Here is a 24,310-nt window from a genome sequence, read left to right as displayed (position 1 = left end):
AACAAAGAGAAACCATCATTTCACTGTTCCACGTCTAGTGAAAACATAATTTCAATTTGTGAACTACAAGTACCGGCACGGTTCATGCCACACTACTTTGGCAAATTTACCCCTGTAATCCAGACTCCTCTTGTACTGTCCACCAACCCTACCAGCCAAATAAGAAAGTAACCAATAAATGTCTCTGAACCATAACCCCCTTAACAAACTAAACAACCAATCAAAAAGCTAACCCACCAATAAACCAGACAAACACTCCTACTAACCTACCTACTTAACACCTAACCAACCAACCTAACACCATTACCCACCAGGCAGCAAAGCAAGCATGCAACCAATAGACCAATCAAGTGGACAACCATGGTTTATCTTTATTATATACAATCTTAATTACATACATATGAAATCATGGCATAATGTGACTTGACAGTAATACACCGGTGACTGATCCATTTAAGTATACACCATGTTTTGTAAATGAGTAAATAGCGTTGTGCAACATCTTTATTTCAGTTTCATCCAAGCACTGTCACGTGTTGGATGGATTTGGTGAGAATTAGGTAAGAAGTCAAGAAAAAACTATGTGGTTGATGTTTGAGCTTTCTAGACAGTTTGAAAAGACTAGAGAGGATTTAAGTGACGACCAGCCTTTCTTTGTCAGTAATAATTAGGATTAATGTGCGTGAGACTTGTTGAACAGTGGAGACAATGAGAATAAAAGTGAGTGGGAGAGGGAAAGGGAGCAGGATTGAAGTAGAAGGCAGCAGTGAGAATAGTGATGTATGAAATAACAAATAAATGGACCTCAGAGATGTATGTTGTTAATAAATGAAAGGAAATACAACACTGGGATTAAAGTGACCTTCAAGTCTTCGTTTGAGTATTTCAAAATGACCAAACATTCAGAAAAATACTGAGTTGTGCCTGTCCATGTTAGCTTTCAGCTAGCAGCTCTCCAGGGACACAAGTGGAACCGAAAAATCGGAAATTAACAAAAAAATACACATACTGGCAAATCCATGCCAAGGTGCTTTAGTCAGCTACAACATTATTACAGTATGACAGTAATATACAGTTACCTTTTTAGAATATGATATACAAGTATTTGACAGCTATCTTTACACACAGGCATATATATTACTCTAGTAAATTATTTCTTGAAGTGATGATCTCTGTGTTGTATGTAACAAGAACATATCATGATACAAATGGATTTGGCAAAATGATGTGGATGTAATCTCAACAAGGGAAGGTTGAAGAATACAGTTTGCAGTGCTACAATGTTTAACTAAAGTTTGGCAAAGTGTGGTAAATATCCAAACACCAAATTATAAAAATAATTTGGATAAAATCAGGTAGAAAATGATAATAGAAAATAAATCAAGCCCTCGCATGGGTTTTAGGTTGTAAATTTAAGTACAACTATTGATATGCTTATCATTGTGCTATTTAACACTGCAATTAATTAGGTAGGTTTGTGGATCAAATCTTTCGGTTACTGTAGTATCAGTGCTGAGATTAAGATGAAATATACACGACTAAAGAAAGCTTCGCCAAATCTGAAATGTTAAGTGAAACGTATACAACAACATTTTCGATGAATTTATTTACAACAAAAAAAACATGAACACAAATATGCACAGTCAGCATTACATGGGCACATGGGAGTTATAAATACACAAAGATAGTGAAGAGTGGGACCAAGACAGAGCGGGCAGTTTGAGGGATTCCACTGGATCAAACCCTGGATTAGTGGTTTGCTTTAGACGATAAAAGTGGCGGTTGGTAGACGATAAACGTTTTGTGCGAAGGGTAAATACGGGCGGTCGGATGTCTGGAGCGATCAGTGATTCTTCACACAGCTGTCTTTGGATATAATCACTTCCTAAAAACCCAAGTTATTGAAAGTTGCCGATAGCAGAAAAAGTCCCAAAAACAGGAAGTGGCTTTAAACCTGTTGAGTCATCAATCGTGCTTGTCAGGTGCGGTCAGTGGGTGTGCGTGGCAAGATGCAAACTGTCAGGATCAAGAGTGTAGTCAGGGGACATTCCTTTGGACTAAAATCCTTCTATGGTGCTTGTTACTGTTTGAGCTGGTTAGATACTTCAGAGAGTAATGCTGGGTCGAGTTAGCTAGACGAAGCCCCGCCCCTCTGCTAGCCCCGCCCCTCTGCTAGCCCCGCCCCTCTGCTTCCCGCTGCAGTCTGAGGGGCCAGAGGGTTGCAGTCTTAGGGACCAGGGCCTGCTTCTTCCACTACTGCAGGTAGCGATACACCTTGAAGCAGTGGTTACCAGAGTCAGCCACGGCCACGTGTCCGTCGGAGGTGAGGGCCAGGCCCTGGGGCCCGTAGAGGGGGTCAGCTGACGTGTTGATGTAGGACAGGAAGGAGCCCGCGCTGTCAAACACCTGACGGAAAAAAACAAACACACAACAGAATCACTGTCAGAGAGCCGGGAGGATATAGGAGCGTTTTCAGATGCTTGAACGGAATCTTGTTTTTTTTAAATCATTCGCTTTTGTTGTTTCGTTTTTTGATCTTTGTTCTTTATTAGGTTTACTTTGTTTTGGTTTCATATCTCCCTCCTGTACTATTTTAGTTTTTCAACTATTATATATTGCCGATATTCACGGTGCCCCTTAGTAAACAGACTCGGATTTTCATGGATGATGATAATATCAATCATCCCCATTCCTCTGTCCTGGTCAGTGACATCACACAGGGCGGAGCCTCACCTGTATCCGGCTGTTGCCCCAGTCTGCAACGATGATGTTGCCGTTGGCGTCCACCGCCACCCCGGTAGGGGCGTTGAACTGGCCGTTGCCCTCCCCGTGGGATCCAAACTTGAACAGGAACTCCCCGTCTGCACTGTACACCTGGGGACAGGAAGTAGAATCAGAACAGGAAATAGAATCAGAACAGGAAATTGAATCGAATAGGAAGTAGAATCAGAACAGGAAGTAGAATCAGAACAAAAAGTAGAATCAGAACAGGAAGTAGAATCAGAACAGGAATTCGACTCAGGCATCTTGTGTCAAATGTTTTTGTATTACATTTAAGGAGTCAGTTATTTATATACCTTCCTAAATTGACCGAAGTGAAAGAAAATGTACGCCAGCACAGATGTAGCGCGAGGTGGGAATGTAGGATGGGTGATTGAGAAGGGCGACGCCTGATCGTCTCACCTTTACGGAGTGGTTGTGGAAATCGGTCACAACAATCTCATTCTTGTTGTTCACTGCTACAAAGTGTGGACCTAAGGTTGGCGATAGATAAACAGGGGAACGGGTAGAGAGAGACAGAGTTTAGCACCAGGAGGGGTGGATCTTCCCGGACTCACCATGTTGGCCACACTAGGCAGCAGGTAAACATTTGTCAAATGTAATTAAATAAGTGAGTCGTTTTTGGGGGGGCCGTAGCATTATGACATTATCACCCTACGGATCATATTAAATTGCATTAGTTGGGTTATTATACATGGTCATGTTCTGAACCATCATTTTTATTGATAATCACAAAATCTGATTGGTACGTCTGTTGTTTCAGCATAAAGTATATTTGTACTATCTAGTATATATTTATACTAGAGTATTGTCTGACAAAAATGCAGGTCATTAAATGTGGCAAATGCTGTCATCATAATCACGGTAATCATGCATAATCATTGCCTCATTAGCGCATAATCCCAGCGGCATTTACATGAATATGTTATTATGCTTTTCTTTCCTATACGCAGTCATGGAGCGAGCTGCCCAAATTAGCCGCTGTCAATCAAAGACACAGTCAGGGGAACAGAGAGAGGGAGGAGAGGGAGGCGCAGAGAGGTGACGCTCAATACTTACTGAACACAGGGCCAGATCTATTTAAGTTTGCACCACTCTTTTCTAAAGACAAACGGAGGGGAAGAAACAGAAAGAAAAGGATGAGCCCAAACGAGGTGGAGGCAGAGATGAAGGACCAGCGACCGAGCAAAGAGAGGGAGGCGTGGTCTAAACTACAAGCACACGCGGGTTCCCTATTGGCTCCCGGAGCCAGGACAACCACAAACGATATGGACTCCCCCTGGGTCCTAGCCCCTACCCACTCACCTGCAAACTGTCTGTCGGAAGTCCCCCTGGCTCCAAATTTGGTCACCAGCTTCCCGTTGGCCTGGAAGATGAACACGCAGCACGCCTTGTTGTCGACGGCGATGATGTGGCCGTTCCTGTCCACGGCGACGCCCTTGGGGCCCATCAGCTTACCAGCGCCAATCTTATTCTGGGATGGCGAGAAACGGGACAGCTTTGGTCTAACCACGGTTTAGAAGAATATCCCTTTGATCAATATCATACATTTATTAGAAATATGGGTGAAAAAAATTTGGAATCTGAAGCATTCCTTTGCAAATGTATTTAAAAAAACAGGGGCTTTCTGGCAAGTATAATATATATATATATAACTCATAACTATATATCAAGTTCTAATTGTTCGAATAATATTAAGGGGGGATATTTGTGTAGAATGGAAACCACACTGCCTCGGCTAAAGTCTCACCTTGAACTTGCCGTCAGAGGAGAAGATGCTGACCCATCGGTTGTCGTAGTCTGCCACGATGATGTCACCGTTCATGTCCACGGTGACGCCCGTGGGCCTCTGCAGCTGGCCAGGCGTGCGACCTCTGACCCCGAAGCGCATCTTGAACTGGCCGTCATTGGAGAACACCTGAGAGGACAGGCCGAGTCATTTCAACGTGTCGCTGAATCGTATCACATCCCAGTTCTGTCGCTAGTTTAACACAAGCTGGATTGTTCACTCGAATGAACAAAGGAACTGTTATCCTCTACTATACAATGGTTATACTCTCTCTCTCTCACCTGTATACACTGGTTGTTGCTATCGGCTACCACCACTCGGCCGTTGCTGGAGGCAGAGATACCCTGCAGGTTGGTGAACTCTCCCTTCTCTCTTCCCCGAGAACCTAGACAGACAGGGGGAAGCACACATGCCTTGTGATTTGGGTCGTTGTAGGATAGATAAAGAGATTAAGTAATCCCCTTGATAGGTTGGTTATCCTAAGTAAAAGTGTTGATCGCTTGATTATCCCGGGCAATCCCCTTGATAGGTTGGTTATCCTAAGTAAAAGTGTTGATCGCTTGATTATCCTGAGAAATCCCTGAATAGGCTGGTTATCTTAAGTAACCGTGTTGAGATGTCGGTTATTCTAGGGCAATCCCCCTTGATATGTCCCTGTACTCACTGTAAGTTGCTCTGGATAAGAGCGTCTGCTAAATGACTAAAATGATAGGCTGGCTATCCCAAACAACCGTGTTGATAGGTCGGTTATCCTTGGGCAATCCCTCTTGATAGGCCGGGTGGACGGAGGCCCCGCCTTACCCACTCTGTAGATGAGCTCGTCCTCGATGGGGTTCTCCTTCTTCTTGGTGGTGCTGTACATGCTGGAGGGCCGCCGCACCGCCTTCTGCCTCACGTGGCCCCCGGTCCCGCTGGGCGACTTGACCCGCCGCTTTACGTCGTCCGGAGACTGGGGCACGTCGGAGGGCTTGACGGCCCGCAGGCGGAAGGGGCTGCCCCGGACCGGCTGGCCGTACAGCGACAGGGCGAAGGCGTGCTCGCCCTCGGTGCGGAGCACGTAGCCCACCTCGTACGTGCCGTTCTTGTTGTCCGTCACGTCCGGGTCGGCGGCGCGCGAGCCTTCCGCGGTCGTGATCTCGGCCTTCAGGGCGGCGTTGCCGGTCTTCACCAGCTCCCCGTCCTGCGGAGGCGGGCGGGAGGGAGTCGGTCAGGTCGTCAAAGTCTACGTCTGGCGTTTTATTAATTTAGCGCATGCTTTCCATAGCGACCTACAAATAGTGCATACTGAAAGTACAGCAGGTTCAGAAGTGACTAGTTCTGCATCCAAAATATGATTGTGAGAAACAGCGTTCACGACAGGCTTGCAAAGGCTCATGGAAGAAGAGAGAACATGAGTTTAATAAGTGATTTCGAAAACGAGACAGACCTTGTCCTTGGTTGTCACGGTGATACTGAGGTGTTGTCCCGTCGCCGCGTGGCGGAGACCCTCTCCCGTTGCCACGGAGGTGTGGCCTACTGCTGCCGTGGTGATGAGGACCCCGAGGTTCTGGATGGAGCGACGCAGGCCCTCGGTCTCCACCTGGAGGGTCACACACAGTCCCACCTTACACCACAACTGACCTCTGACCCCCCCCGAGTTTGACCCCTGACCCTTATCGATCAATCCTCGACCCCCTGAACTTCATCAAGACTTGATTCCTGACCCTTATCAAGACTTGACCCGGGACCCTTATCAAGACTTGACCCCTGACCTTTATCTAGATCTCTTGGCCTCCACGAACACCCCCTCAGCTCTCTGATGATCCCAGATGCAGCTGACGTGTGTGTGTGTGTGTGTAGCGCTGTGTATCCTACCTGGCAGTCCAGGTGGGCATTCTGGTGAGGCTTGTCTGGGAAGTCATGCCGGGCCAGGGCTGCCACCCTCTCCGACATCTGCTTCTGCACCAGCAGGACCTGGACACAAAGACCCGACTGACCCGATTGTACAGCACGTTACGGTCTAGCCTGGAGTTTCTCCACGGAGGATGACAGAACACACAAGTGTGTGTGTGTGTGTGTGACGTGTGTGTGAAGAGCGGCCGCTCCACCGACCTCAGTGGCGCTGCCGTGGTTCAGGGCCTGCTCCGTGAAGTTACAGCTGCTCTGGATGTGCTCCTTGCCCTGGAGCAGAGAGGAGAGCTGGGCCTGCAGTACCTGGGCAGGGGGGGAGGTTGAGCGTTAGCATCAGCTAGCATCCGCAGTAGTTAGCAGACTAGTAGTGTGGATGTTACCGCGGGTGCAGGGGTTGCATTTGCACCCACTACTGTTGGGATGAAAACATTTCAATGTTCATCCTTGAGCATGTAAGCATGTTTTTGTAAGCAAAAATAAACAAATGACTACCCTTTGCACCCCCAGTTTCAAAACCTAGAATCGCCTATGGTAGTAGGTATAGCAAGACAGTACGGCTTCAGAGTCTTTTGTGAAATGGTACTTGTTGGAGGGGGTGAGGGGGGAGAGAGAGGTGAGGGGAAGAGGGGTGAGGGGGGACAGAGGTGAGGGAGAGAGGGGGGCGTGTTAGCTACCTTCTGCTCGGCATTGCAGAGAGAGGGGGGCGTGTTAGCTACCTTCTGCTTGGCGTTGCAGAGAGAGGGGGGCGTATTAGCTACCTTCTGCTTGGCATTGCAGAGAGAGGGGGGCGTGTTAGCTACCTTCTGCTTGGCGTTGCAGAGAGAGGGGGGCGTGTTAGCTACCTTCTGCTTGGCGTTGCAGAGAGAGGGGGGCGTGTTAGCTACCTTCTGCTTGGCGTTGCAGAGAGAGGGGGGCGTGTTAGCTACCTTCTGCTTGGCGTTGCAGAGAGAGGGGGGCGTGTTAGCTACCTTCTGCTTGGCGTTGCAGATGCTCTCCAGGTCGGTCACGAGGGCCGTCTTGCGCTGGTTGAGTGCCCGCTCCAGCTCCTCGAAGGTGCCCGTGATCTCGGCCACCGCCTCGTTCTTCCTCTCCGTCAGCTGGCGGGAGATCTCCGTCACCAGCTCGATCGCGGCCGTGAGCTGGGGAAGCCTGGAGCGGGGGGGAAAGACAACGCCCACGTTCCTTTACATTTACATGTAGTCATTTAGCAGACGCTCTTATCCAGAGCAACTTACAGTAAGTACAGGGATATTCCCCCCCGAGGCAAGTAGGGTGAAGTGCCTTGCCCAAGGACACAACGTCCAATTTGGCACGGCCGAGAATCGAACCGGCAACCTTCTGATTACTATCCCGATTCCCTGACCTGCTCAGCCACCTGACTTCCTCCTTTTCAATTGTTCTTTCTCTTTTCCTACCACGCCTGGATTTCCTTTCGGGGATTCATGAATGGACCGAGAGGGGGGTCTGCCTCTCGGACGCTAACCTGTTGCGTATGGCGTCCAGCTGGGTCTTCAGCTCCGTCTTGTGCTGCTCCAGGACGTCCCGCAGGGGCACGGTCACGTGCTCGCGATGCTCCGCCTCCGTGCAGTCCAGACACATGGCTGTCTCGCACGACTCGCAGTAGAACTCCATCACCTGCAGGGGGAGCCAGAGCGGCAGGAATCAGACGGGAGGAGGGCCCTCATGCGAATCTCACGACGGTTTGCGTGGTCGCACACCGAATCCATTGAGGTGAACTCGCGCTGTTCCGAAATGGGGGGTTGTGTGTGTGTGTGGGGGGGGAGTCATTGGCTGTCGTGGCAGTAGGGGGGCAGAAAGGGGGGGGTATGGGGTAACGGAGTCTTACCTTGCCCTCGTGGTTGGGGCAGGAGAGGGGCTTCCCTGCAGCTGCAGCGCTGACCGACTCGAGGACGCTGCAGGCCTCCGGACGAGAACATTCCGGATCTCTCTGGAGGACCTGGTCAAACACACACTACCTTTCATCAAAGAGCTGTTCCATGTGCGCTATTTCAGAAGAAAGTGAGCATGACACATTTCACCACGTCGTTTGGTATTCAACACAGGCCTCCTTTCAAACTATGCTGGTTGCTTCTAGCGTTGCTGTTAGCCGCCATCTTAGTTGAGTAAGTCATGTTATAAACACCTTTATCTTGTCAAACAGAAAAAAGGTTGGTGGACCACATGCGTCGTTTAGTTTCTAAATGAGGCTAACCTCCATGAGATTGGTGATGAAGAAGTTGTTCTGTAGCGCTGACACCCCCTTCTCAGGCAAGATGGACGTCTGCCGACACACTGGACACGACAAGGTTAAAGACTCTGGGGGGATGTAGTTCTGGAGACAACTGAGGGAGAGAGGGAGGGAGGGAGGGAGGGAGGGAGGGAGGGAGGGAGGGAGGGGGAGAGAGAGAGAGAGAGAGAGAGAGAGAGAGAGAGAGAGAGAGAGAGAGAGAGAGAGAGAGAGAGAGAGAGAGAGAGAGAGAGAGAGAGAGAGGGAGAGGGAGAGGGAGAGGGAGAGGGAGTGAGGGAGAGGGAGGGGAAAGGGAGAGGGAGGGGAAAGGGAGAGGGAGGGAGGGGAAAGGGAGAGGGAGAGGGAGGGAGATTAGTCACCTCAACCTATTTGTGCAAGGCTGATCTAAATGTAATGACCCATTACAGGTAAGTGTTTATATATGCAGTGTATGTACATGGACTAGGGCAGGGGTTTTGTCTCGGTCTCAATACGGCAGCTGAATCACAGAGTGCACGGCAATGGATTGTTTCCAGTTGTGTTCATGCAGAGGGAAAAGAGGTAAGAGAGAGAGAGAGAGAGAGAGAGAGAGAGAGAGAGAGAGAGAGAGAGAGGGAGGAAGAGTCCTCCTAATTGACGGACAGCCCTTAAACACAGCTCTTGTCAAAACACGCAGAGGATCATTGTGTGTCTGAGTCAAAACACACACACACGCGCGCGCACACTGCCATGGCCCCCGGGAGACAACAGGGACACAAAGGCAGGGACAAGAGCACTGATAAAACAAGAGAGAGCCAGAGAGAGATCGTGACAGAGAATGAATAAAGGAGAAACAAAACAAAGAAAAAGATACGAAATATGAAAACATCAGGCTCGAGGCGGGAACACAGAATGGAGAGATAACTCAATAGATAAGGGCCAGCAGATGGATGAGGAGAGAGGGAGAAGGGGTGGAGGAGGAGAGGAAGTAAAGCCCTGGCTGGAGTCCAGCCCCGTGGCAGAGGAGGACAGTAGGCTGCCAGGGGTTGATTCTCTGTACAACTGTCACCACAGCCAGAAGACGAACCCCCCTGCCCCCCCACCCATCCAACTACCCCCACACACACTCCCTTACACCGCACAGACACACAAACGAACCCTAACACATTTCCACGGTTTGGGCTTTTTGCCTGACGGCGGTCATTTCCGTGTCTTTACGTAGAACACGTGGAAGACGCGACAGGAGGGTGTCGCGTCTCTCCCGCCGTCCCGGGTCACTTGCCCGTCGTCTCCGCTCGAGGCGTTTGAGCGTGACAGGATCGCCGCGGGCTCCGCCTCTCCTCTGAAACTCGTCTGAGGAAGGACTGAAACTCTCCCCTCTGTCTCGCTCGTCTCTCAACACCAGGCCTCTCTCCAGAGGACCGCTGCCGACTGGGTTCTCAAACTCAGGAATGCACTTAGATTCTTCGACGAGGGCTCTCCAAGAAAACTGGAGTTAGTCTGAAGGGGGGGGGGGGGGGGGGTGAGTTGGCGACTGTCCATGTTGGGCCGGTCAGTCACAGTACCAGGAAGCGTGACTGGACAGAAGGGTCCCCCTCGGGGGTGAGGGTCCGAGGCGCGGTTGGGATTGGTGGTCGAGAGTCGTGGTCACGGGTGTACGTGGTTCGAGTTACCTTTCGCAGAAGGTGTGCAGGCAAGGCAGGACCTTGGGGTTGTGGTAGTGGTCCAGGCAGATGCTGCAGACCAGGAACTGCTTGTCTATCTGCCGGACCACAGGGCTGGTGCTGGTCTTGTCACGCATCGCCATGGCAACAGACATCCAAGGAGCGAGACTCCGAATGTTCTGACGTCAGTTAACCTGGAGGGGAGAGAGAGACAAAGAGAGAGAGAGAGAGAGAGAGATCCTTAAACACAAGGATTTTGACATGACGCAAACACACTATGACAGTATTAAACATGTATACTGCTGCCCGCTGCCACACATGTTTAATGGATGGAAAAAGAGACGGAGAGAGGGAGACAAAGGGCTGTAATGTTGTTTTTTCCTCGCTTTCCACGCACGTGCATTGCGTGCATGGCGTTGGTCGTTTGACAAGCTAAACCAGGGACCCTACATAGCCTCAACTCAGCTGTTACCACATTCATTCATTCATTATCCATCTTCCTGTAGGCTTTGCTGTGTCAAGGGTTTCAAATAACACCTTAGCACTGATGGAGTTCATGTTAAACCATGGTGAAGGCTTTGTAAGAATACAGTACAGAGAGAGGGAGGGAGGGAGGGTAATGACGAGAGATAGGGAGGGAGAGGAGATCTCATTTCAGGTTCTGAGTGATGTCACAAAAAACATGCTCCATATGAGCATTCGGAAGAGAAGCCCTGATTGGTCGGAAGCTGAAGAAGAGAATGGGGTCAACAGGGTTTCCTCTCACACACACACCCAACCCCCCCCCCCACACCCCCCCACACAACCCCCCCCCCCTCACACACACACACAGACAGATTCTTCTGCTTGAGACGACAGCGAGCCAGGCTCCACACGAGGCCTCCTTCCCACGCAGGACGTCCTGCCCGCCAGGAAGACGTTAACCCCCTCTCCTCCCGCCAGGAAGACGTTAACCCCCTCTCCTCCCGTCAGGAAGACGTTAACCCCCTCTCCTCCCGTCCTCTGACCCCCCCCCCCACACACACACAGTCACCATGGAGCGAGCACACAGAGAAGGAGCCGGAAAGGGAAACAACGACTGAACAACGACTGTTGTCCTCGTTTCTGCGGAAACGGGATTCTGTCCTTCTGGAAGGTGGTGGCGTTGATCCTAGTTATTTGGTAAATGTTGACGATTCTTGTTTATTTGGGGGGGGGGAGGCTCTTTTTGGGTTGTTATTATTCACATCTTTCCACGCAGTCATAGCTGAGGAGAGTGAGTGAGAAGTGCGGATAATGAGTTTGAAGGCAGAGTGGTGCACAGCAGGACTTGATAACGCCCTGTAAAGGGGGCAACTGCACACCGATAAAAATGTTATTTGATGTAATATAGCACAGACACAGCCGCCAATCTGCCCAGCGACAAAAAAACAAAACAGAATTTACCGTCTGGCACAACGTGAACTCATTAGAATTTGTTAATACACGAGTCATGTAAATAGCATGGCTGTGATGCTGAGACTATTTTTAGCTGCCGGGTTGTTAGGTGGCTAGTCTGCACCTCAGGTTCCTGCTAGACTCTGCACTTACAGATTTTCAGTCACCAGATTTAGAATTCATATTCCTGACACACATACAACACAAAACGTACACGCTCGCAAACACTTACACACAAATACTGATCTCTCCACCCCCCCCTCCCCCCACACACACCCCAGCCTGCACATCTGTCCAGACTGGCTCCCGCACTCAGAGCCAAATCCACATGAGACGGCCTGCTGTCAGGGTCCACATCTGACGGCCTGTCCATGATACACACTGTCTGCACGTACCCACACACACGCAGACACACGCATGCGCACAAACACATGCACACATCTAACAGATGCCTTCACAATCAGGCAAGCAAAGATGCATGTACACATGCATGTACACACACACACACACGAGCATGTCTGCAAACACACACACACATATGCAGACACAAACACACACACACACTAATGGTGAGCTAAAAGGGCAGCTGTCAAGTTCAGGGCCCTTTTTAAGCTCCTGTCTACATTATGAGGGCCAAGTGGCCGCCAGCCACAGGATTCGATTTCAGTCCTATTAGATCAGAGTCTGAGATCAGAGGTCATGTCACTGCCGTGCGTGTCTGTGTGCATGTGTGTGTGTTTGTACTGTAGGTGTTTTGCATCTGTGTGTGTGTGCTTGACCATACACACACACACACACACACACACACGTGTTCATGCATCCTCATCGAGTGCCTTGGTCTAAAGAAAGACTTGTGTCTGGGAGAAGACGGTGTGTGTGTGTGTGTGTATGTGTGTGGGGAGGGAATGTGATAGAGGTTCTAAAATGGTGGTGGAAAACTGTGTTTCTTCCAGTGTTGTAAAATCCAGCATAACCTCACAGGTTGTCCTCATAACATGCTTTAACATTCCATATTACTGCGCATCCAATATTTCAACAACAAAAAACACTGGTGTCCATCTGGCTGTTGCGTGGCAACGATTTATGTAGGAACTATACTTTGTAGTGACGGAAGAATGACGGTTTATTATTAAACTATTTTGTTTCTTATTATTTTTATTTATGGAACCATATCAAATATTTGTAGTAGCAGTTTTAGAAAAGCAATAAGCCCAGCGAGTCCGTGGTTTACGCTGATTTTAGAACAGGTGAGGGGATTTTGTTTGGCACGACGCCAAGTGGAGAAATTAGCGCAAACCACAGCCTCTTGGGGCTTATTTCTTAAGTGTATGGGTAGGAGAGAAACCCTCCCACCACTCCAATTCTTGTTTACAAAATAAACACACACACACGAAAGTTCACACCACCACACATACTGTATACACACACAGCCTTCACCCAGCTCCAGAGTGGGACTTGATTCAGCTACTTTACCTCTTCCTGGATGAGTCGTCAGTGTCCACAAGAACACAACCACTCCCACGCCACAGAGAGAGAGAGAGAGAGGTCACATGGCACTGCTGATTTGGATCGTATTCTGACCATAACCACAGATGCAATCACAACCAGGGCTGGTTACCAAGACCTGAAACAACAAGTTCAAACTCGGCTTGCTTTGGTTTGACCCAGATTGAGCTAATACTGTGCCCTATTGGAGCAACAAAAGTATAGAAACACTGCCTGTGTCTTTGTGTGTGTGTGTGTGTGTGTGAGGGGTATAATGTTCTTGGACCTGGGCGATACTGGAAAACTGACGTATTGCAGTCATTGTTGTGTCAAAAATAACAGCATCTAATCGTCTCTTTCAGTGACACAGCCATACCTCAGTTTCTGCCTACCTCTCTCACACACACACGTTCAGACAAACAGATATATCTTCGGTGACCTTTAAACCTTAAAATCAGAGACTCTCTACTGTTCAAAACAATCCTTACCGTTGCTAATCTAACCGGTTCCATCTCCCTCTACCAGTATCTCCCTCTCCCTCTCCCTCTCCCTCTCCCTCTCCCTCTCCCTCTCTCTCTCTCTCTCTCTCTCTCTCTCTCACACACGCCTGCTTTCTCTCTGTCCCCCTCTCCTTCCCTCTGTAACAGTAAGCTAACACAGGACGGCTCCCAGAGAAAGGGAGGGAAGGGAAGGAAGGAGAGAGCAGGAAATGAAACCTTCCTCCCTCCCTCCAGTTCACCAGAGGGGCAGCTGGTCTCACACGGGGAGACGAGGGCGAGGGACGAGAAGAGCGGGAGAGAGCAAGGAGGGAGAGAGTAGATGGGAAGGGAGAGAGAGGGAGAGACGAGGAGTGGAGAGTGGGAGAGAGGAGAAAGAGAAGAAGAGAGGGAGAGGGAGGGCCTGGAAGGGAGTGGGGCCTGGAAGGGAGTGGAGAGAGAGGAGAGTGAGCGGAAAAGAGAGAGGAGAGAGGGAAAGAGAGAGGAGAGAGGGAAAGAGAGAGGAGAGAGGGAAAGAGAGAGGAGAGAGGGAAAGAGAGAGGAGAGAGGGAAAGAGAGAGGAGAGAGGGAAAGAGAGAGGAGAGAGGGAAAGAGAGAGGAGAGAGGGAAAGAGAGAGGAGAGAGGGAAAGAGAGAGGAGAGACACGACAGAGCTTGAGAGCCGAGAGGGGAGTGTGGGAGCGAGAGGGGGAGCAAGGGGGAGGGGGGAGAGGAGAAGAAAAAGATAGCACACGGCCAGTACACGGCCCTCCAGCACTCAACCCAACAGCATGCTACGGCTAAGTGGTAAACACGGTGCACAAAGATGTACTCTCTTTGCGCTCACACACACACACACAGCTTTACTGGTGTAAGTAGAGAGAGACAGGGAGGCAGAGAAAGAGAGGCTGAAAGAAAGAGTGATAGAGAGATAGAAACGAGCAAGAGAAAGGGAGAGAGAAAGGGAGGTACAGAGAGAGAGAGAGAGAGAGAGAGAGAGAGAGAGAGAGAGAGAGAGAGAGAGAGAGAGAGAGCAAGAGAGAGAGAGAGAGAGAGAGAGAGAGAGAGAGAGAGAGAGAGAGAGAGAGAAAGAGAGAGAGAGAGAGACCGAGTGGAAGCTACTTACTGGTCAAAGTTGAGGATAGCCAGACAGCCTTCATGGTGGCTCGCTGTGTTGACATCCAGCCCAGCTACCACAGAACATTACAGTGCCTTCCTCTCTTACAACACAAACACACACGCAGGCTCACACTACTTCCCCTCCCTCTCTTCCACTAGAGTTGGCTGTTCCTCTTTCCCCCTGTCCACCCCTTCCTTCTTTGTCTTTTCTCTCTCTCTCTCTCTCTCTGGTTCTGACACACACACACACACACACACTCTAGCAGTGAAGCACCGTGAATGACACCAGCTGAGCTGTGATGTCAGAGGAGGGTGGGGAGACAGGGGGAAGCCCCTCCCACTTCAGGCTGTTTACTAGCGCACAGCCTCCCATGGCCTCCTCTGATTGGCCGGGAGGCAGACAGGCAGTGAAAAAGGATTGTCTCACAGGCCAAAAATTCTAAAAGGCTGAACTAGGGTGGGGTGAGGCAGAGAGAGAAAGATTGAGAAAAGGAGAGAAAGAGAGCGATACAGTGACTGACTATGGCTTGACTGGATTACTCCACAAAGCCAGCCCCTCAAAAAATATAATTTCCTTAAAGAATGATCCGTTTTAGGTGAGACAGCCATCTTTGTTAGCTGGTTTAAAAATTATTTGTCTGTTTTTTTTTTTTGTTCACGGAAACAAGGCCTTGGACAACGTCATACTATTTGTCATATTGTGTATTTGCGTCGTTTTGGGGGAGGAAAAAGCGTCTGCTAAATGAAATAAACCGTAATGTAAACATGTATGTGTTTAATAGCACTGTATGTTCACATCTAGTGAGGAGGGCAGGGACAGTAGACAGACAGTGAAAGCAGAACAGTGAGTCTCATGTAAACATTTGGATTGGCTGACCACCAGACAAAGTCCAAAACAGGCAACACAACACCAAATTAGCTGATGACACGTGTGAACGTGTCACACAGACACACACACACACAGCCCAGACCGCAACCCCAGGCTGCTCACTTAGATAAAACACGTCAGATTTCCAGAAACTTTGAAAAGTCCAAATAAGTGATGTTTTGGAACACAGCGTTACGTCTACCCACAGGGATTAAGACTGGGATTATCATTTTTTAATTCTGGGTCAGAGGCCTTCCAGTCGAGGGCCGTTCGACGCTCGCCTCATCCATAAATACGACCCCCCCCCTCAGCAAGAGTTCCAAATTCAATCCTGCATTGATGCTGAGGAGGATTACGGCAAAAACATCAATCTACAGTTAATCTAAAGGGATTGACTCCTCTTTTACTCTCATCTCTCTCTCTCTCTCTCACGCCCACACATATCCCCAAATACCCGACTCCAGCTTGCGACATCACCGTAGCCACGGTTACAGAGACCGGGGTGAATTTGCAGTGACTGAACTACTGGAGCTGGGCAATTTTGTAAACAGCAGGCATGAGAGTGACACACACAGACCCCCCACGCACCAATCTTCCTATGTCAGCATTTGAGTGAGAGTGACTCAGGCCTCGTGTGCAACACATCTTACCATGTGACCTCCCCGACTTAGCTGGCAAAGTTTGCCATGTTTGTTGTTGTGTTGTTTTAATCCTTCACAGTGTCCATTAGAGAATGATAGGAAGATATGGAACAGAGGAGAGAGTGAGAGATAGAGAGAGAGGAGAGAGAGTGAGAGAGAGTGTGAGAGAGAGAGACACAGAGTGTGAGAGAGAGAGAGAGATAGAGAGAGAGAGAGGGGAGAGATGTGCTTCAGATAAAAGCATCTGATAACATCGCAGACAGAAGCAGTGGTCAGGGGAGAACACCCCCTTGGTGTTGCTGACTCGCTCTGTGTTTAATCTGCACCTCCCACAGCTTCTTGCTCTCTGGACTTCATGCCTTCGCATGTTTGTTTTCCTGAGAGAAGCAGAAAAGAAGAGGCGGATAATAGACCTTTCCGGACTCTACCCTGGAGTCTACCTAGTGGTGAGGAGCGGTGGGGATGGAGAGGAGAAGAAAGGACCATTAGCCTCATCAGATCAGCCTTCTCATCACCCATGCACGCACGCACACACACGCACACACTCGCGCAGGGCGAAGGCGAGGGAAGGTTGTTGCGTAACAGAGCGTGGTTCTGGAGGGCCTGAGGACAGAGTGATGTTCTCCGAGTCCGACAACCGTCCTCCCAGTCAGCTGATTCCCTCTGAGTCACACTCACAGAGCAGGCAGCCCTCTCCCTCCCCCCCTCTCCCCCTTTCCCCCTCTCCCCCTCTCCCTCCCTCCCTCCCTCCCTCCCTCCCTCCCTCCCTCCCTCCCTCCCTCCCTCCCTCCCTCCCTCCCTCCCTCCCTCCCTCCCTCCCTCCCTCCCTCCCTTCCTTCCCTTCCCTTCCCTTCCCCTCCCCACCCCTCCCCTCCCCTCCCCTCCCCCTCCCCCTCCCCCTACCCCTCCCCCTCCCTCAGCTGATATCAGCTGATAGCACCCCCCCCTCTCTATATCTTTTCCCTCTCTCCCTTTCATTTTCTCCCTATCCTTCTCTGTCTCTCTCTTGCCTTCTCTCTCTCTCTGTTCTTTTTTCCTCTCTCTTACTCTCCCCCTCTTGCCTCGACGCCTTTCTCTCTCCCTTCCTGTCTTCCATCTCCTCCTCCCTCCCCCGGACAGGTGCTCGACCCCTCGTGTGCCCCCACACATCCTCCCGCAAGTCATCCGGAGTGGCCACTGAAGCCATGGCAATATCTATATTTAGACCCACCATATCTGCCCTCTCCCCCTCTCCCTCTCGCCCTCACCCTCGCTCTTGCTCTCTCGCTGTCCGTCCCTACTTGACGAAGTGTCCCATCGTGGCCCACTCACCCAACGCGTGGCCCGTGCCGCCCACCCGCCGATGGGGAGCGAACGAGTGACCGGCGTGGCGGCGACGCGAGCGGCCGGGGAGCGCGTCGTGTGACGGAGCGCCGGGCCGTCTCAGCTGTGGACTGGAGGGCCTTAGCAGCTCTCGCTCTGCTCTAATGAATTTGCACGTCTACTTATCGCTGCGTACAGTACACACACACACACACACACACACACACACACACACAAAAACTAACACGAGTTTCTCGCGGCAGCCTAGAAAAGATGCTTCGAAGGAGCAAGGTTCTGTTCGGACTCCAGATGAACAGACGGGTTGAGGAGGAGACTGAATGCCGTCCAGGTTCCTCTGCTGGCTGGCTAACCAATCCTAACTGGCCTGGGCACACAGGACAGATCTGTGCGTGTGTGTGTGAGGTGGTGTGTATGTGCTTGTGCATGCTAAGGTGTACGCGTGTCTACGTGTATATATGTATATGCTGTGTGCCAGGGTATGTGTGTGTAGCTGTGTGCGTGTAGGTATGCGCATATGTCCAGCGAGAGATTAATCGAACCGGGAAGTCACTTCCTCCACGACCAACCAGGAAGTCACGGTCGGTTTCCGGGCGTGACGGAGAGAGAAAGCTCACTGTCCGCCCCGCGGACGTGTGACGCGGCGCGCCCGCTTGCGATCCACGCGGAGACTCGTGACCGCCTCGACGTTCTTGCGATTGAGATGGAAATCAGGGATCGGTGCCTGTTGCGGATGAAATCAGATCTAGGCGTTCTCGTAGGGAGCTTAGAGTGGAATGTTCCGGAACGTCCCCGTGAGACCGTGCGCCCAGGTACGTGCGCCGGCGGAGTCTGGGAACGAGGTTAGCGAAGGGAGGGGGGCAAGGTTTAGTGTTTGGTCAAGTAGAAATCTCTCTCTTTTTTTTCTCCCCCTCTTTTTCTATCCGTCTCTCTCTCTCTCTCTGTTTTGCTTGGGCTGTAGTCTTTCTCTCCGAGTTGGGGGGTGGGAGGGGGGTATTTCAGTGAAAGAGGAACATGTGCCACAGGGTAAAGAGACGATCCAGAAATAATCCGATCCTTTAAATAACTATGAGCGCATCACGCCCTGAGCCAAAGACACATCTCCATAAAAAACTGAACCACAACACACTTCCGTGTGAGTTGCTTACCAGTTTAGATAATGTAACACATAAAACCTGTTCATATTTTAGGAAGAACATAAGTATAGGTTGAATACAAGTTTTTTTATTTTCTCAAACTTTTCAATTGCCTAAATGAATTTATCTCCATTTAAGTACCAACCTACTGTAAACCTGCACGATTCTCATCATTCCAGCTCTAATGTATTGTTTTGTATTATTATGTAACAATGTTCTCTGCTTAACCAAGACCATGTCACACACACACACTACATGAAGCAACTTGACCATGAGCATTGTTTGCACATGCAGAACGCATTTCTGCCCAACACACACACACACACACACAACAAACCCCATCACAGTAGCCCGTTTTTAGGCACTGAAGGATCTCTCTCTTCGGACAAAGTCACGACCATCGCTTGCTGTCTCTGGCCCTCTTTCTCTGTCTCTCTCCCTCTCCCTCTCATTATCTTCCCGGTTCCCCATTCTCTCTCAGTCTCCTCTACCTCTCCCTGTCTTCTTTTCTCTGTCCTCATGTGTTTTAAGTACAGCGAGTCATCGATGTTCTGTTACTATTATTTCCTCAAACTCAAGGTAGCTACCTTAAATCGATGATCCTTGATTTGAACTCTGAATGAATCTTAACTAGACTAACTAATGACTTATACACACACATCATCGTTAGAAATAGCTTACCCACCGGAGGGGAAACCCACATTTGTTAGTCATGTGTGTGTGTACGTGTGTGTACAGTATGTGTGTGTGTGTGTGTCCAGGATGTGTGTGGATTTCTCTCTCTGTCCTTCCCTTGCTCTCCATCTCTGACTCCCTCTCTCTCTGTGTCTTTTCCTTTTTGCTCTCGAGTCACACATGCTCACTCTCACCGCACCATCTCCGTTGTAGACACACACACACACACAGAGACAGACACACACAGACACGTATGTGCACATGAATTGCATGTGCTTGACTAACGGTGAGTGTGCGCGTTGGAGGGTGACCGTGGAGACGCTGACCGGGCCAGAGCAGGCCGGCGTGTCCGCAGCAAACCCCCCCCCCCGCCACCCCACACACACACAGGGACTGCGATGGTTCTCATGGTAACCATGGCAACCTCGGACAATTAACTGCCGAGGGAACCGGTGTGACCTCCAGGGCGACCCTGGATGCCGGCTGTGTCACATCGACTCAGTTCCCGGAAGTCGCCCCGGCTGAGTGGGTTCCGACTCGCTCGGATGTGTTGTGACCGACAGCTTCCCAAAAGAACGAATTTGTGTTTGACAACAAACTAACAAAGCGACAAACGCATCAAAATAAGATTGCGAAATGTGCACGGCCCTCTGGTGGGAGTCTGTCTAAATATATCTGTCCTGACAGACATATGTGCATGTCTGTTAGGCCGAAGCCAGATTTACCCTCGGTCCAGCAGGGAGGATGTGAGAGATCCAAAGTTTCAGAGTGATGGGATCAGAGCGGGACTATACTCCAACTGGAGTGGCGCCCTGTGAGTCAGACTTGCCCAATAACTAGAGGGCAAGCAGAAAGGCCCAAATGTTAACGTGCAAAACGTCTTCTTTCATGACCTCATACACAGCCACCTGCCACTGTGGGCTCAAAGGCATTAGAGAAAAAGAGAGAGAGAGACAGAGACAGAGAGAGAGAGAGAGAGAGAGAGAGAGAGAGACAGAGAGAGAGAGAGAGAGAGAGAGAGAGAGAGAGAGAGAGAGAGAGAGAGAGAGAGAGAGAGAGAGAGAGAGAGAGAGAGAGAGAGAATGTGAGAGACAGAACGTTAGAGAGACAGGGAGAGAAAGGAAGATGGTTTGATATCAGTGGGGTTTGTTTTCATCTCACGTTACTATGTCACACACACACGCTACACACCTCACCGCCCAGAACAGCCATAACTAACCGCGTTAACACTGGTCACATGTTATGAGTGACAGCGTGAAATGTCATTGTGGGGTCTGGGAAGCCAAGGGGGAAAACAGTTACAGCACCAGTTACATCACTGTGTGCGTGGTGGTCTGTGTGTGTGTGTGTTTGTGTGGATAGGCCGTCTTGTGTTTTTGTCAAAGTTTCTAGTTCTATAACATTTTTAATTCCATGAAACAGAAATGCAGGATGGTGCTTCCCTGTCAAAACAGGTGTGCATATACAGATGAGTAATTCATATTCAAATTCAAGTGCATCGCATTCATAACCTCAGTCTATTCCTTTTCTCAAACCCTCAATTGTGTCTATAACACAGGTTTCCAGACTGAGCTCATGCATTTTTTTCCTCTTTGTGCGTATTGTGACGTCTTCCTTCGACCCCAGAGAGCACGTCGCCCTCTACTGTCCTGGGTGTGCGATGATCGCATTTCAGTCAAATCACTTCACCCTTTTGTTCTAGTGTTTCACAATACTGCTGTTTAGGAAGTCTGCGGGTACACTCATTCAGCCGGCACTGTGACCGTGACAGCTTTGCTCTGCCACAGACTGTCAACCAGTTATTGAATTAAACCCAGTTTAGGCGTTACCCTATCCTCCCTCTCTCTCTCTTTCTGTCCTCCCTTCCCCCTCTCGCTGCCCCCCCCCCCCACCCCATTTTGGTGACATTCCATCCATGCCAGCTGGACATTCCTCCTCCCCCCCCAGCGACGAGGAACACCCCCCCCCATCTCTCTATCCCTTTCTTTCACCCTCCCTCCCTCGCTCTCACTCCTCCCCTCCCCCCATCTCTTCACACACACACACACACACTCTCACAATGCCCAGTGACAAAGACCTCTGATCCATCCAGATCATCTAGTTGTTAAATCCTGTTTTTGCGCACACAAACATACTTCTCAGACATGTATGTATACACACACACACACACACACCGGGATTAACCATCTCAAAACATCGTGGAAAGTTCACAGAGTCAAGGCTGTAAGTAGACAAGGAGAATATAAAGGGAGACACTATGGCGTCCGGGCTAGTGTGTTTTGAGAATGTTGTGTGTGTGTGTGTGTGTGTATACTGCGCATGTATGTGTGTGAAGCCTTATCTGTGTTGAGGTGTGTGCTTGTGAAGCTTTATCTGAAACTGCTGTCTCTCTAGTTGTATTCTGATGTGTAGAATTCTAAGCTGGTGTGATACAGGATAGGGGTCTCTCTCGCTGGTACTACCACATCTAGCGAGGCGACAATATCAACCATCACACTATTTAGCCTCTCATAACACAAAGCTACAGCACCAAGTCTAACTCGGATACAGCATAAGCAATTACACTATCTAGCCTATCATTTATAACACATAGACACAGCCCCACATTAAGCTAAGATACAATTTCAGCCCATGCACTAGCTAGGCTAGTGTCATCTACAGTATTACTGTCTACAGATGCAGCACCACACCTAGCTAGCACTTACAGTTTTACCTACAGACAGAATCACACCGAAATAAGCTAACAATTACAGTATTACACAGATACTGCACTACTCCAAGCAAGGCTATCACCTACAGCATCATATAGATACAGTACCACACCTAGCCAAGTTATCACCTACAGCATCATATAGATACAGTACCACACCTAGCCAAGCTATCACCTACAGCATCATATAGATACAGTACCACACCTAGCCAAGCTATCACATACAGCATCATATAAATACTGCACTACTCCTAGCCAAGCTATCACCTACAGTACAACATAGATACAGTACCACACCTAGACAAGCTATCACCTACAGTACAACATAGATACAGTACCACACCTAGCCAAGCTATCACCTATACAACATAGATACAGTACCACACCTAGCCAAGCTATCACCTACAGTACAACATAGATACAGTACCACACCTAGACAAGCTATCCCCTACAGTACAACACAGACACAGCACCAATAGTCTGTCATCTACAGTGCAACACAGACACAGCCCCACACCTATAATAGTCTGTCATCTACAGTACAACACAGACACAGCACCACACCTATAACAGTCTGTCATCTACAGTGCAACACAGACACAGCACCACACCTATAATAGTCTGTCATCTACAGTGCAACACAGACACAGCACCACACCTATAATAGTCTGTCATCTACAGTACAACACAGACACAGCACCACACCTATAATAGTCTGTCATCTACAGTGCAACACAGACACAGCACCACACCTATAATAGTCTGTCATCTACAGTACAACACAGACACAGCACCACACCTATAATAGTCTGTCATCTACAGTGCAACACAGACACAACACCTATAATAGTCTGTCATCTACAGTACAACACAGACACAGCACCACACCTATAATAGTCTGTCATCTACAGTGCAACACAGACACAGCACCACACCTATAATAGTCTGTCATCTACAGTACAACACAGACACAGCACCACACCTATAATAGTCTGTCATCTACAGTGCAACACAGACACAACACCTATAATAGTCTGTCATCTACAGTACAACACAGACACAACACCTATAATAGTCTGTCATCTACAGTACAACACAGACACGACACCACACCCTAGCTTGGCTATCACCACCAGTCTCAGGATCCCATGAATATGTCCTGTAGTGAGATACAACTGCAGCAGCCCATCGGCCCGCCCATCTGGGCCCAGCGCAGGTGTCTGTGTCTGGGCTGACCGAGGCAGACGCCCCCCCCCCCCCCCCCCCCCGGGGCCTGCGGACGTCTCTGGAGGAGGAACCAGGGGGGTGGGGGGGGAACCAGCCCCCCCCACGATCCCATCGGGGACTGTCACAGGCACTGGGCCGGCACAGGCAGAGCTGGGTGGGGGAGCAGGAGGATGACTGGGGCGTACACAGGAGACAGAGGGCTCTAAGATGGAGGAAACGGGTGCAGGGACAAGAGAAAGGAAGAGGGAATGGGGAGGGGTGGTGGTGGGCGGACGGGAGGGAGGGGGGAGGGGGGGTGGGTGGGGTTGGGGAAGGATGCAACAAAAAAAAGAGAGAGAGAGGGGGGAATAGAGAGGGAGGTACTCACGTGAGGTTTCCAAGGGAGACAGCGAGAGAGAGAGAGAGAGAGAGAGGGTGAGAGAGAGAGAGAGAAATAAGCAGAGGGCTGGTCTCAGTCAGGAGTCAGCGTTTTTCTCCACAATGGGAGGTATCCATCCACAGAAGACACCATTGCAGAGAGACACCGCGCAGGAAAAACCACCGGGAAAAGAGGAGGAAAAAGAGAAGGAGAGAGAGAATGGGGCAAGGACAGACTGCTGCCGGGGTGGGTGTCGGACGACGGCTCGCACTGAGTGCGCGTGTGTGTGAGAAAAGAGAGAAAGGGCAGTGCGCGGAGGGAGAGGGAGAGAGAGAGGCGGGGAGGGGGGAGCCGATTGGCTGGGCCAGTTGTGGGAGGGGACTGAACAGCCCAATGAGGTCAGCCTTGTGCATGGCAAGGGAGAGGCGGCAATGGAAGAGAATGAGAATCCTCCATCATTCCTTTATCTCCTCTTACTATCCCCATTAATGTCCACACAGAAGAAAGAGGGAGGGAGAGAGAGAGAGAGAGACAGAGAGATAAAGAGAGA

At 49.9% G+C, this 24,310-nt stretch overlaps 1 protein-coding gene across 4 annotated transcripts; it reads right to left on the bottom strand.

Annotated features, from left to right (window-relative positions):
- Window positions 1-1,588: 1,588 nt before the first annotated feature.
- trim3b (tripartite motif containing 3b) lies at window positions 1,589-23,896 on the bottom strand. Of its 4 annotated transcripts, XM_084683923.1 has the most exons (18): window positions 14,833-15,058; window positions 13,220-13,370; window positions 10,340-10,524; window positions 8,673-8,802; window positions 8,307-8,417; window positions 7,944-8,095; window positions 7,429-7,609; window positions 6,662-6,763; window positions 6,425-6,541; window positions 5,997-6,149; window positions 5,372-5,750; window positions 4,852-4,955; window positions 4,532-4,699; window positions 4,087-4,255; window positions 3,841-3,882; window positions 3,184-3,254; window positions 2,734-2,874; window positions 1,589-2,406 (listed from the first exon to the last, which is right to left on the bottom strand). In XM_084683923.1, exons 3-18 carry the CDS (start codon window positions 10,483-10,485, stop codon window positions 2,254-2,256), a joined length of 2,319 nt encoding a protein of 772 aa, XP_084540049.1. In that variant the 5' UTR covers window positions 10,486-10,524; window positions 13,220-13,370; window positions 14,833-15,058; the 3' UTR covers window positions 1,589-2,253. The 4 variants fall into 4 exon arrangements, with proteins under 4 accessions (XP_084540049.1, XP_084540050.1, XP_084540048.1 ...); XM_084683924.1 differs by lacking the exons at window positions 13,220-13,370; window positions 14,833-15,058 and adding an exon at window positions 23,770-23,896; XM_084683922.1 differs by lacking the exon at window positions 13,220-13,370.
- Window positions 23,897-24,310: the final 414 nt, after the last annotated feature.

Source organism: Hypomesus nipponensis, chromosome 20 (genome assembly GCF_054491055.1).
Source record: "Hypomesus nipponensis isolate SF chromosome 20, ASM5449105v1, whole genome shotgun sequence".
Taxonomy (NCBI): Eukaryota; Metazoa; Chordata; class Actinopteri; order Osmeriformes; family Osmeridae; genus Hypomesus; species Hypomesus nipponensis.
Note: the sequence above shows the minus strand (reverse complement) of the source record. Positions and strands in the feature narration are given on the sequence as shown.